The sequence below is a fragment of the Arvicola amphibius genome, chromosome 2 (assembly GCF_903992535.2).
Source record: "Arvicola amphibius chromosome 2, mArvAmp1.2, whole genome shotgun sequence".
Classification (NCBI taxonomy): domain Eukaryota; kingdom Metazoa; phylum Chordata; class Mammalia; order Rodentia; family Cricetidae; genus Arvicola; species Arvicola amphibius.
In genome coordinates, this window is record NC_052048.2 from 156,240,761 (window position 1) to 156,255,480 (window position 14,720).

Consider the following 14,720-nt stretch of genomic DNA (forward strand, 5'->3'; position numbering starts at 1 on the left):
AAAGTATCATTGACTGGACTTTAGCTAAGCTCTGTGAGCAATAGCATCACAACTATGAGGGCACATTCTACAGGAAGTGACCACATCAAAAACCAGAACACACCCTGAGTGAGAGCCTGGTTGCTTGGCATAGCAACTTCTTCCAGGAACTAAGCCCCACAAAATTATGCCTGTCTTTCAAAGTCAGCCCTCCACTGACTGCTGACCCAGAGCTAGAACTTCTCTATGAACACAGAATGTGGTACACGCTACTGAGGTGCTTCATCAACAAACTACTAACAACAGGTCAGAGAGAGCTGTCAGAGACACAGAGTGAGTTCCTGTCACACCTACACTCCACCCTTTCATAAGCTGAAATCTAACACCCAAGGTAATGTCATTTAAAAATAGGTAATTAGGTATTGAGGGAGGAGCCTATTGAGGGAGGAACCCTCACAAATATGAGTAGAGCCCTTTTAAAATGGATCTAATGGACCTCCTTGATTCTGCCATAGAAGACTCATCAAGGAGGCAGAATGGATTTCATGAGGATCCCAAGTAGGGCTCTCATGACAATCGGGGCACTCTGACACCTGGCTTCAGATTGTCAGTCTTCACAGCTGTGAGGGAAAACTAAAACAATAGCAACAACAGCAAGAGCAGCAGCAACAACAACAATAGCAGCAACAACAACACCAACAGCAAATGTGTTGTCTGTGAGTCACCCAGGCTGTGGTATTTATGTGCATCTGCCCAGACTGATTCACATTGGATATGTATGAGACTCATTATAATTCTCATTTTAACCAGTAAATGTATGAGGTTGTGAAGACTTTTAGAGAACACTTAAATGCTTAATAATTCTAACACCAGAATTATTTTAGACAAAGTAGTTGATATTCTCATTTTGAAAATCCTTACCTTGGGATGAAACACTTAGTTTTTTTCACTTGGGAGAACTTGCTTAAAATATTCTGGGTGAAGAGGAACTGGGGACTGCATGAAATTCATAAATTGTTGTGAGTAAATGATTGTACATTTGCGTTCACAATTTCTCCTTTTAAAAGTCTTGAAAATAAAAATAGAATGTTCATTCACATTATAAAATCCACCTGAACTTCTACATTCAGGGTTAAAAATAAAACAATAAATATTGGAGGTGAAACATAGATTTGGCTTGCAAACACTAATTTCTTTTACATACTATACTAAAAACATAAAAAATATATAATTCCCAGGAGAAAACAACTCTATTCAAAAGACAACATCAATCCAGCTGTGGCGGCACACATCTATAACTTCAGTACTGGGTAGGCTGAGACAGGAGAATAACCAGTTTGAAGTCACATAATGTGACCTAGTCTAAAAAACCAAAATAAACAAGCAACTGCATCATTTAGTGCACTGAAGGTGGAAGAAGTCTTATCCTGACTGCTGGGACAGAGGTTATCTGTAAAACCATGTTTGCTAATGATGTCTGCTTCTGACCGACCTCCAGGGCCCTGTGGTAACAAAAGGTAGGCATCCAGCATCCTGAGTCCTCTAGTGGAAAAAAAGGAGAGGAGAGGCACCCTCTTTCGACCCCGTCTGGATATGACAAGGGAGACGATTTCGTGAACAAAGGGTGTTCTTGAATGGCTGATGAGTAAGTTCTACATGCGACACCAGCTTTAAATTTCTCTTTTCCCCAAACAAAAAGAGAAATCTGTTTCCATCCTCGGAAATACTGGACTGAAACTCTTTTGCAGTGCTAGGGAAATGGGAGAGTATTCTGGCTGATTTGGGGAGGGGGAGCTGTTCCTGTCATAGATGCAACGCAATCCTTTAAGACACATGAAGGAAGAAACTGGAAGGGGAAAGAACGCTTGCTCCAGCTCTAACGTGTTTGCTGCTGTCTTAGCGTGATTTCCCACGACAAGGTTTTAACGCTGAAATGATTTAGCCCTTCTCAAACGCACAACTTTTCCTTTAGGAAAAGTTCTGGAAGTCCGAGGCATGAGTCACTCCGCTCAGTTTTGATGAGTAATCTCAGGTGTCACTGAACCTTGTTCCGAAGAAGAGGGGAGGGGGCGTCAGATTCGCGGACGGAAGAAAATAGGCCTCTCTGGATTGGGTGGCAAGACCTCGACTTCCCTAAAATTGCGTCATTTCGAACCCAATTGGGTCCAGATGTTATGGACTCCGACGGGTTACCATCTCGGAAACTCTCCATCACGCAAGCAAAAGGCGAGGGGGCGGCTAATTAAATATTGAGCAGAAAGTCGCGTGGGGAGAGGGTCACGTGGCTCTCCAGGCTCGTCACGCCTGCGATAAATACCGCGAAGCAGGAACAGGGACTAGAGCGCACTCCGACCTGCTCCACTCCCGCACCGCACCGCACCGCACCGCGGCCAAAGAGAGCGAGGAGCGCCCAGCGAGTGCTCACCTGCCGAGCATCCCCGCCGGGTTGACCGCAGTGAGTACCACTCCCGTCGGCCAGCTGTGGCTTCCCGCTGCCCTTCGTACCTCAGTCGGAGGTGGCGTCCACCCTGGCTTTGCTCCCGCTGCAGTCACAGACTTGGGGGAGATTGAGCAAATGCCAAAGCCTCTCTTTGTCTCCCACCTGCAGAGCCTCCAGACTTGAGGGTGTGGGTCAGTGGGTAGAGAGTCTGAGACGCTGAGAGTCAGGGAGAGGGGCATTTGAGGTTCTCTGGGACGTCATTCTGCTTCCTAAGGGGTACGGGAAAATGTTAGCCCTGATTTTTCTTATCTTGGTTTAGCCGGACCTGTTTTCCCTTTCTTGGGGCACTGAAATTCTGTTGCTCTAACTCTTGGGTGGTCACCGCCTACGTGAGTGTAATGTCTCCTCTCCTTTCTCCTCATCTCTCCAGAAATCCAACATGAAAATCCTCGTGGCCGTGGCGGTCTTTTTTCTCCTTTCCACTCAACTGTTTGCAGAGGAAATCGGTGCCAACGATGATCTAAATTATTGGTCTGACTGGTCCGACGGTGACCAGATCAAGGTGAGACCCATCCGGGCGTGAGAGCTGTTCCCTTCCCCTTGTGGTGGAACCCTGACTAGCCCAGCCCAAGAAGACGCCTTAGGGTGTAAAGGGCGTCATCCCCCAGGTCTCTCACAAGGTTTTAAGCCCAGAACTAAGTTTCCTCACTGCGGGAGGACTGCATCGCAGTCTCCCCAGCCAGAGCGATGATCTCTAGAGAGCCTGGTCCTTACCAGGCTGGAAACTTCTCCTGTCTTTAGTTCTAGTCCCTAGTCCCTAGTCCCTAGTCCCTAGTCCCTAGTCCCTAGTCCCTAGTCCCTAGTCCCTAGTCCCTAGTCCCTAGCTAAGGGCTCTCAGAGGCTTTGGTCCAGCTATGCTGCCGGAATCTTTGGAGATGCTGGACAGAGAAGTCGATGGGGGCAAAAGCGGGATCTTAACGAGCTGGGGTCTCAGTGGCGGAAGTGAGCTCCACATTTCTGTATTTAACATTCCGAGTTTCCCTTTACGTGGTTCTCGGCTGTTGGCGCGGAGGAGCGCGCCTTGGGAAACAGAAAGTTGTGCGTCCGGTGGTGCAGGGTCGCTTGTAAACCATCAGCACACTTCTGCATCCAGCCCCACCGTGTGTACGTAGGACAGTCGGGGGGGGGGGGGGGCGGTCTCTCTGAAGCCTCGCTGAGAACAGACAAAGGTGGTAGAGAGACCTTGAGTCTTCTGATGGGATAAAGAACAAAAAACCGCACAGGATCACAAGGTGTTGTGATTTTGGGCAGGGGCACCCAGGGTAGAATCTGGGAGGAGGGCCCAGGCGGGGTCAAGTGGGAGGGAGTGCTGCCTAGATTCTTGCATGGCCTGGACTCTTGCGAGCCCACCAGCTTCTGGTCTCAGGGGGATCTGTGGAGAAGCTGGGGCTCATGGTGGACTGGCCCCGGTTCACTCAAGTTGTCTCCACGCGGGTTTGTCCCCCTAGGAGGCGCTGCCAGAACCCTTTGAGCATCTTCTGCAGAGAATCGCCCGGAGACCCAAACCTCAGCAGTTCTTTGGATTAATGGGCAAACGGGATGCTGGTGAGAGGAGCAATAGTCACTATCAGGCTATCTGGCTACTTGATCTGCTTGCCTGCTCCTTCCTGGAGCACCCAACTGTCGCTTTCCCTGCGAGTATAAATTTCCACACCCAAAGACTTGTGGTTCCCAAGTGTCTCTGACGTACACTTCACTAACAAAGCACTAGTTCACGCGGGTGGGTAGGTGGGAGGGGGCAAGATCCATTTCTTATACATCAGAGCACTAGAGTGACCCAAACTGGAAAGTGACTTTAGCTAAACACTTCCCTAACTAAGATCCGAATTACAAGGGTCCCCAGGTACGCTGGATGGTCCAGGCTTGGGGTGAAAGACGTTATAGCATTTCTGAGATTGGGTTAGAGTTGGTTGCTTCTTGCTACCGTGAGAGAAATACTCAGTTGCCGTGAGTTGATGATGCAGTCAGTGGAGTGTGTGAAGAGTTAATGCCAATTCATCTCTTGTCAGATTCCTCAATTGAAAAACAAGTGGCCCTGTTAAAGGCTCTTTATGGTAAACATCCCTATAAATCTTTATTTCACTATTATGAATGGTCATATAAGAAAGTATTTTAAGCTAAAATACAAGGTCTTGCGATTAAGTCTAATTAAGAGAAGTGTGTGTGTGTGTGTGTGTGTGTGTGTGCATGTGTGTGTGTGTTTTGAGCTCTTGCACATGTGAAGTGGGTGACCAATCTTGAAGTCAGTACATTATGTAGCCTTGCTCGAGTCCCACGGTTCTGTCTTTTTAATATATGGCCCAAAGAGGTTATTCAATAAATATTCCTTTGGTTGTTCAAATATTTGGCTTTCATTAATAAATCAGTTAGCATTCATCTACTTGACTCCTCCAGACGGTACATAAATAGGAAATGTTAAATGTTTTGAAAATAACTCTTTAAGTTCCCTGTGAAAGATCTAACGTGGCTTTTAAAGGAAATCTGTGTGTCGCCTAACTGTTCCTCTTTTCCTCTAGGACATGGTCAGATCTCTCACAAAAGTAAGTTCACAAGTATTTTGACATTTATCAAATGCTAATGTTAGTGATATTGAATTCTGTTCATGCTACCTATTGAGGCATAGCATAGGGGGCAATAATTTTAATTAAGAAAATGTAGGAAAGGAAAAGACATATCCAGAGTGTGATCTGATGAATAACCACTATGACTAAACTATTGTGTAGGCATACTGCAGTGGCAAAACACATATTACATTTAAAAGGGAAATAGAATTAAGACCTGTAAATGTTTATTGGTAGGATTTCAGCCATAGGGTTAAATGTCCATCACAAGCCTTCATCTCCACCCCACCCCCCATGAACACTACAGAAAAGAGATGTCATATACATCTCCTAACTTATTTTCATGAACTGGATCTAATAACGGCAAGGAAGGCAGTTATTCAGCTGCTAGTTAATGGGAGTAGGTGAATATTTGAGCAGAAAATTCACTTAAATGTGAGAACAGATAGAAACGCAGGGCTATTTCCCCCTTGATCCCATAATTGAAATGGGAAACCTTATAGAGGACAGTGAAGATTGCAGAACGGTGGCACTAGAGGGTCATTAGAGATGTTTCCTAGGTGACAGGAAGTTCTGTGGGTCCCTGGCAATGTGACCCACTTCTGTGAGTTCCATGGATTGGCTTAACCCAGTGGCACGGTGGACCCCAAAACGCATACCACCATGGTCTCAAATGACAGCGGAAACCAAGAAAAAATTTCTCAGTAACATCTTCTTTCGGGAAGAGGGGACTTCACTTGAATTTACCTTCTAAGGATTTAAATTTTAAGTTGATTTTATAGAGCTAAAATATGCAATAAAAATAAATGTATCCTGTTAATGTCAAAACCAACTTGTTTTCACAAAAGGAGTATTTTTAAGTCGAAATCCACTAAATGTAAACTCTTAGAAGACTCCAGCCACCAAGATCTCTAGCTTAAAGTTCATTTGTTGAGAAATGCAATGTATTTGTTAATGGAAAAGTAACCTGGATGTTACTCTCACACACAAATGTGTAATTGGCTCCCAAAATTCAAAGCTAGCTACAGTGGCAACCATATTTAAAACTTCATAACAGATGAAGTATAATATGGATCAAAGATTCTGCGAGAACTGAGAAAGTCCGTGCAGTGCACTCTTTCAGTGGGATTTGTAGGCTTATATAAAGCTTCTTTGGTCTCATCTGTATGCAAAGTAGGAGAATATTTATTACATAGGCATATATTCAGAAGTTTCTTACACTTTGTACTTGTGAGCTTATTTCTTCAAAGGCACACATACTAAAACACTAAATGTATTTTCCAGGGCATAAAACAGATTCCTTCGTTGGACTAATGGGCAAAAGAGCTTTAAATTCTGGTATGTATAAAATTATATCTGAAAATATGCAAATCCACTTATATTATTTTTATGAAGCATAGTTCCTAATGTACTAAAAATGGAGTAATGGACTTGAAATAAGTATTTCTGTAGACAAATTTTCATAGTTATGTTTGTAGCCAAAAATGAATTGATAGATGCTTAAGCTAATACCTCCTCAGTATAGTATATTTCTCTCAAAATACCGGCTCTTCCAGCATCTGCCCCATTTAGTCATTACACACCTGAATCTTTGGGCTGCTCTGACATTCTTTTCCATAGGTATTCTCAATAAAACATACCAGACCCTGAGGGAGAGATGAGAGCTTGTCACTTGTCACTAAAGTATTACAAAATTTTCATAAGATGAACATCAGTAATCTTCCAATATAAAAATAAATGTTTCTAAAAATCACCTCTTTCTGAAGTCATGGAAGCTCAAATCAGTGTCTTAGTAGGTGCTGAAGACAATGAATGTAGTTGGGTCCATTCTAATGCCTTCAAAAAGGAACACACCAAATCGTTCCTCAGCTCTAGCTATAGAACTACAGAAAAAAATTCTGGGACTCCCAAAAATCTATTTTAACTCTAAAGGAGGATTTTTCTTGACACAAGGCTGCATATTTCCTCATTTTTCTAGCTTGCACCTTATATGTAAATGCTGTAAACATATTTCTAAACCCTTCATTGCTTACCTCATTTAACCCAACTATATTCAATGTTAAACAACCCCTGTATCATTTTCATGGAAACTGGCTTTTTATTAATCACATGCAAGCCCTTAGTTTAGGCACACTGAAGAAAATACTGAAATTCTATGTATTTTACTGTCACTGAGAATAATTTAAAACAACAAACATCTGATTAAAAAATCAAGCAGCAGCTGCCTTGTTTATAATACTTATAGTTCCCAGAGAACTTATGAGATGTTCTGGTTTACTTCTTAATTATCTGAAGCCACAAGACAGTATTTTTTTATTCTATTATTATTAATTCACTTTACAAATTTAGATACAACTTTTGTATTTCCTCACCAGTGACCTTTGGGTGAACAAAATTTAATTCTTAGGAAGTTATGCACCTGTTTGAAACCTGCAATTGCTTCGTTTATATGCATATTCCTATTGTCTCCTAGCCTTGAGAAATGAAATATAAATGTAAGCCCCTGCAGTGCTTGCCTTCAGATGTATGAGTCCTCTCTAGCTGTGGTTTCCTCGATAGCTGAATTAATCACCAGCTCTCTGTTTGTAGAATTTTTACACCTTTCAGAACATGCTTCACTTGTGAACAATATAGCTGCTGTGCAAATTAGAGTAAATTAAATATCCTTAAAGTAATAATTATGGTTAATAAGATTAGAGCCGCTGCGATGGATTGAAATTGCTAGCTAACTTTTTAGTCTTATATTTTAGTTAAGAAAATACACATGGGAAAAATGTGGGGGAGGCAGTAAGCAGGGCCCTTTTACACACTCACTGGGACATGACTCTGATAGTTGTATCCCTCAGCCACACCTATCCTTACTGTCTCTTGGTCACACACACTTCTGACAATCTGGCAAACAAAACCCCTCACCAGCTCCCATGCACAGAAGCTGGTAGACACTGTAAGATGTGGAAGGACCAGGTAAGAGTCTGTTTCCCTGCAGGAAACTACTGTGTCCCAGTCATGCTGCCAAGCTGACTTTGGTTAATTAGCATTCCCCTCACTTCTGAGAGCCATAGGGTCTTGGTACCCAAAAAGGCCTGTCGGGAACAAAATCGGGCTACTGATTCCCCTCCTGATAAAAGAGAATGAGAAACGAATTTTTGTCTCCATAAGAAGTGCCCAGTCTGGGGTGCAGTCTGCTCTAGCTCGGGTTTAGTAAACATTCAGCAGCGGCGTGTTCCTGCTCACGTTCCTCACAGAGAGAGGCCTTTTGAGAGCCGCCTGGGAAAGCAGACCCGATTACCCTGGAGCCTTCCACCTTTCTCCCTCACCTAGGAAACCACTCACAGCGCATCGTAGCTTCCACGTATCTGCTGTTTCCTCTCAATCCAGAATTCACGTGGGGCATTTCCCACAAGCACATTCGCTTCATTATAATGCAAATCTAAGTAATAATGCTGGCTGCGATGATGAAATACCGGTTTACAGACAGTTATTCTGACCCTTGACATTTTGTAGTTCCAGATCCTTTGAAATTACATCTAATACGGCATAATATAATGCATCTTAGCAGTTTTTAGTCCGAATGAGTCACAGTACTTAAATTACTTAGTAGCCAGGTGCTAAGTACTTTGGGAGCAGCAAATGACGTTCCACGGCCGCCCAGATTCTAAGAGTTAGGTAAAATTGTGCTGTGTATTTGTGAGTTCAGTGGCCTTGCCTACATAGTTAAGAGTGACTTTAGTCTCGAAGACAACCAGTCCATCTTCAGAAGGTATCCATGAAAAAGAGACCCCCCCCCCCCACCAGTCTGTTCCCCTAGAAACAGAGGTTAGGCAGTCTTGGCCTGAAAAAAAAAAGTCCTAAATATTTTAGGCTTCCTAAGCTATGTTGGTCTGTAGTGACTGCTCAAATTTGCCATTTTAAATCCAAAGCTGCCATAGCTAATACATACATAAATTGAGTCTGTATGTGTCCAAACAAAACTGTATTTATAAGAATAAACACCAGAGCACCTTTGGCCTAGAACCTGAAATTTATTGACCATTATCCTAGAATGAAAGTTAGCATCTCTTTTTTATCCTCCTAATATACGACCACAGTAGGCATGGTCCTTTCTCTGATACCTGTGTGAGCCTCCAGTGCTTCAGTCAGTAACTTGCAGAAAAGGAGCATCATACTCAACCCTAAAGATACACTGTTGCACTTTCTGGATACCAAATACACAGCACGTGTCCAAAGAAACCATGAATGCTAAGCTAGAGCACCTTTTAGCAGGATATGGAGTCAGACACGGTTGGAAGGTGCACTAAAAAAGAAAAATCGTAGAAATACTTCTTCTAGGGGGTAAAGTCATTGTGACATTGCAGTAAGTCAGTGTATGAATGTGACTTTCTTCACTACCTCTGTGAACCCCTTACAACTCACTTTTTACCTCCTCTTTGCTTTCAGTGGCTTATGAAAGGAACAGGATGCAGAGCTACGACAGAAGACGTAAATAAACTCTGTAACATACTATCTGTGCAGCTTCATTTGTGGCAATGTGCGATGAGAGATAAAACATGCACTATGAGGAATGATTATTTATTTAAAAACAAATGTTATGAGTGGAAGAACTCCAAAAAAGTGTTTATTTTTTCATATTGTGCCAATAAGTGTTGTAATTCTAATGTGGTAACCTCCTCAGAAGGAGAAATTAGTAGTAACTTCAGCAAAGCACAGTGTCAATGGAATTGTTCAAGCTTGCCAATGACGCAGTCTCCAAAGAAGGAAGCTTCTCTTTGCCAGTTCGGACAACTGCTGCCGAAAGCGAGAAACTCCTGTGCAGTCTTGCGCCTCCCGTGGTTGCTTTCATGCTGACAATGTAGAAACTTTGGCATCTGACTCTATTGGTATCCTAGCAGCATGTTTCATGTTTTCTGACTATATAGAGATGTTTTTAAAAGTTTCAATGTGATTCTCTGGTCTTCATTCATTGTATGATGTGTTGTGATAGCTACCATTTTAAATAAAAGAATTTATCTTCAGGAATTTTGTCATATCCTTTCATTAATATTTATGTCAAATCAACAACCATTCTTCCACTAGAAGTATGTTTAAAGCTGTTTTGGTTAAAATACATTCTCCCCCCCCCCCACACACACACATACACACTCACACAAATGTTCCCCTCTCAAATACATTTCTTTTTTCCTTTTTCTTTTTCTAAGTCATTTGATATGAAATAAAGAAATTCCCTTTTGGATACAAAGAGTACAAGCCAGCAACGCCTGTGACTCCTTATTGGAGGTAATAATCTGTTCTCTTTTTATGATTAATCTCACTGGCTGTTTAGTTCCTTGCTGAGTAAATTATTACATCAGCACACCACAGCTTTAGGCCTGCTTAAAACCCACATATAAATGCAGTAGCACATAGTGGTGCAGGAATTAGGACAGCAAAGAGGCACTCAGAAGACTGTGGGCACCTGAGGATGGCCTGGGGGCATGATAAAGGCAAGAAATGCTTTCTAGCATTTCTGTGGGTGCTTTTGCATTGTGACGCACACGATTCTCTAGCAGGAGCCTGAAGTAAATGAATCAAGAATAAATGCAGAGTGCTGGAGGGTGAGCATGTGCACTTATTCAAGGGGAAAGATGGATAGGGGTCCTTGGCTCTGGTGTCATAATGCACAAAGTGTGAAATACTAAGGGGGCAAACAGTACAGGTGCAGCGGCACCCGGTGCTGCACACCCACGTGAACTTAGGCTGTGCTGGCCACTGGTGATCAATGAAACAAGCTGCAGGAGAGGAAAGTCAAAGTGGAGTCTAACTTCAGTGTCAGCAAGCGAACTAAATAGTTTGTTTACAAGTTACATTTCATTATACTCTTATTGTCGTCATTCATAATATTTAAATATTCAAAATCCTTTCGATCCCTACCGCTTAACATCAACATTTAATGTTCTATTGTAATATTATAATAGATAATGTCACAAGAATAGTTAAATTATACAAATGGATGTGTATATATAAATATACATAGTAGTTAAATTATATATATGGATGTGCATATATATAATATACATAGCAGTTAAATTATATATATTATATAATATATACATCCATATATATACACGTGTGTATATATAATATATACATTATATATTATATCATTGACTGATCATATATATATATTATACACACACACACGATCAGTCAATGATGGATGTACTACTGTCAGTGTAGCCACTTTACAGGTGGGAATATAAGGTGTAAGGAACTGTTAAGATGGGGGAGTGTAATAGGAGAGAAGTGTGGATTGCAAAGGAGCTACTGAGAAAATGGGAAGACAAAAAAAAGGTAGCAGTGGAATTGACCAAGGATGCCATGCTGATGCAGCAATTTAAAGTGACATTGCTGTATAATGCATAGCATGGAAGCCTAACTGTGGTTTGTGACTGGGCACAACGCAGCCTTCCTGCATCGTAATGTTCTTATGTTGCAATAAGGGGGCGAGCGTGTGTCTCAAAGTCACAGTGCTTAGGCTGAAATCTGGGCTCATGGCTTCCTGCTCCTGTAAGGTCGAGCATATCCCCTTAACCTTTCTTTGGCCTGTTTTCCTCGTGAGTGAGAATGGCGTAACAGCAGTGGCAACGGTTCTGCTTCAGTAGCGCTCAGGTGAGCCAGACGATGCTGGAAAGCCTGGAAACACGCGAGACTGATCCTATCCTCTTCCGCACAGTGTGTGTTTAGTGGATGCTACCTGCTGCCTTTCATAGCTACACTCCCAAATACCTGGCGGGAAACGAGGACTATGCTTTAGCCATGGCAGATTTTCATAGGTGCATAGAACCAGCAGCAGTGTCGGGGTGGCTTTTATATAATTTCCTCTCAAATCATTCGGTGCTCTCTGTTGTTCCAGGCTGCACTAGCTAGTCCCCACGTCCCAGGCTGACTGCAAGAGCCTGTATATCTGTGCCGCATGGTCCCCAGTGCTGGAGAGAGACAGGCACTCGGCAGGACCACACTCAGGCCTGCTTTCCTTTAGGCACAGAACCCCAGCAGCAAGGAGCCTAGGGCGCTGGAAGGAGACTTCAGCCTCACATTTGTGCTCAGTAAACTTGGACTCTTATTGTCCCTCAACGGTCCATTTCCTTTAGCTAAAGTAAGGTTTCTTCACTACCATTTTTGCTTATCTTACTCTGTTTTAAAACACCAAAAAGATGAAGCCATATTAAGTTGCCTGTATATTGGATTACTTCATTTATTTTGTTTATTTTCATCTTGGCTACTGTTGAGGGTAAAATAATGAGCTACTGAAGTTGGGTAGTCTGCGTAGGGTTTGTTTGTTGTGTTTTTTTTGTTTTGTTTTGTTTTGTTTTCTGTGTAATTTTTATTTTGGTTTCAGGACTTTTTTATTCTGTGGATTTTTTTTAATTTTTTAAACAATCTTATTTTACATACCAATCCCAGTTTCCTCTCCCTCCTGTCCTCCCACTCCCCCACTTCTCCCCACCCGACCCCCACCCACTCCTCAGAAAGGGTGAGGCTTCCCACGGGAATGGGGCCACTAGCAGTGGAACCAGTATTTATCCCTAGTGCACGAACTGAGTAGGGTCTATAACAGGAGTGATTACTGAGAATGAGCAGGGCATGTGGTCCTCTGCCAGAGACTGTTAATCCCGCTGGTGGAGAATAAGTCCACTACCACAATTTAAAGTTAAATATAAGGCAAATTTAATTAACTACTGCCCAGGTTGATGGACTCTCTGGCCACATTCAACTCTGATTTCCCAGAAAAATGGCCCTGAGTCACAGTTTGTAGTGGTTTGAGTACTTCTAATCAGAGGCAAGCATACCCCTGATGTATTTCCTACCTCTTGCCCACATGTGATTGGGCACACCCAGGTCAAAGTCTTGTTAAGAGGAGTGAAAAACCTGTGGCGTGTTATCTGCGTCCGGCTTTTCAGGAACTATCTGTCTTTGAGCAAGAGGCTTGCAGGTCAGAGGCATTTTTGGATTCATGGATCTCCAAGGCATAGTAATTAAAACTTAAAATGTAACTTTAACTCTCACAAGACTAGCTTGGTTGGGGAGGAGGAGCATGTTTTCAGGTCCCAAAGAGGCCATGTGGAATCAGCAGGGGAAGGAGGCCCAGACACAATCTGAGAGTTAATTGGGATTACTACTTATGCCATTTATTGAAAAAGGAGTACACAACTTTTCTGTAGTCACATCACACACATAGCTTAGCCATACTCAGTAGCTTAGCCCCAGGCAGGACTGAAAGCAGACTCAATGATTCAGGGACCGGAAGTGACCAGTAGCTTTATTATAGCATTTTCCCTGAGATGAAAGCTTAAGTATCTAAGTGCCTATTGTTCTCAAAGGTTCAGTAGCTCTATGAGGAGACCTCCTGCATTAATGAAAAGGCCACAAGTTCCTCCTATCAGAACCAAGGCCAATGACAGCTTTAGCAAACAGGAACTTTCCTCAAGCCCATAGGGAATGGAGCCCCTTATCCAAATGTCTGAGCCTGGGAAGAGGACTTCTGGGGAGCAGACTCTACTCCACCACAGTCTAAGAGCAGTTCGCTCCTCAAGGGGATGAGCACTAAGATATTCTCTAATCGTGTCCTTTTCTGTCATAGTCTTACTCTATGGACCTGTTCCCCCATACACCCCCAAAAGGGAAGGTCCTGATGTCTTACCTTTTCTCCATTATACTGGACCATTCCGGTTTCTCTATACTTCTTAACAGAACTCTTGCCCTTAATGGCCTCAGGCTCTGGATCTGAACTGAAGGCATTTTATCCTTGGGATCAGGTGTGTCTAGTAAATCTCCAACATTCCCGTCCTTGGCAAAATTAGGAGGGCACCATGGGATTCCTGGTTTCCAAGTGGTGAGGATATTTTTATGAAGAATTATTCTGTTTAAAGAGGTTGCCATTTTATACATTTTCATACTTCAAAGCCAACACAGAATCTCCCAAAGAAAAAGACATAAGGGAACTCTCATAACACATAGTGAGAATCATTAAAAATAGAAATAAAAAGATACTGGGGAAGTGTGGTCTGCAGTGTCAAGATGCTGGAACTGTGTCAGGCAGCAGTGGTGGCCATGCGGTCTATGCCAGTTCTCCACACTAGCACCCGTGAGAGCCACTGCTACCCTAGGCCAGAGGACTCACAAGGAAACATAGTAAGAGGGCATCTTACTAGAACTTAGGAACTTCCTTCTCTATCTATTCATGCTGGAAACAAGAAGAATCAAAAAAGTTGTAGGTCAGACCAACTATGACCATATAAGTAAATGATAAAGATAGCAAACCCAAATATAATGTTTTATATGTTGTATAAAATATACATGGCATATGGTTATATAAACAGGTATGTATTTAATATGTGTAGCTATATATGTATAGAATAGTTTTTCATGTATATTATATATTTATCTGTAACATATACGGTAAAGTATGTATATTCAGGAAAATAAATAAGGTACAGGAAATGACTAATTCACCATTAGAAAGTTTGGTAATGAAGTTGGCCAAGATAGCATATCAAAAACAAAAGAAGCTCTCATGACTTTCACCCACACCTGCTCTCTCCCAGCTGTGTTTCTAGAGATACTGATAAGCTGTTCCTAACATTTCTATGAAAATTCACAAGAACCAAAGAGTCAAAATAATTCTGACAAAACGCATGCTTTAG

At 42.4% G+C, this 14,720-nt stretch overlaps 1 protein-coding gene across 1 annotated transcript; it reads left to right on the forward strand.

Moving 5' to 3' along the window:
* Positions 1-2,340: 2,340 nt before the first annotated feature.
* On the forward strand, positions 2,341-9,527 carry Tac1 (tachykinin precursor 1). The gene is made up of 7 exons (XM_038320386.1): positions 2,341-2,434; positions 2,850-2,981; positions 3,928-4,024; positions 4,489-4,533; positions 4,996-5,019; positions 6,325-6,378; positions 9,478-9,527. Exons 2-7 carry the CDS (start codon positions 2,859-2,861, stop codon positions 9,525-9,527), a joined length of 393 nt encoding a protein of 130 aa, XP_038176314.1. The 5' UTR covers positions 2,341-2,434; positions 2,850-2,858.
* The last annotated feature ends 5,193 nt before the right edge of the window (positions 9,528-14,720 follow it).

Bases quoted from the DNA above. Each gene is read 5' to 3' on its own strand.
- Tac1 (XM_038320386.1), top strand. From the start codon at position 2,859: ATGAAAATCCTCGTGGCCGTGGCGGTCTTTTTTCTCCTTTCCACTCAA. The intron at 5,020-6,324 runs GTAAGTTCACAA...TGTATTTTCCAG, and splicing joins TGGTCAGATCTCTCACAAAA to GGCATAAAACAGATTCCTTC. The intron at 6,379-9,477 runs GTATGTATAAAA...CTTTGCTTTCAG, and splicing joins CAAAAGAGCTTTAAATTCTG to TGGCTTATGAAAGGAACAGG.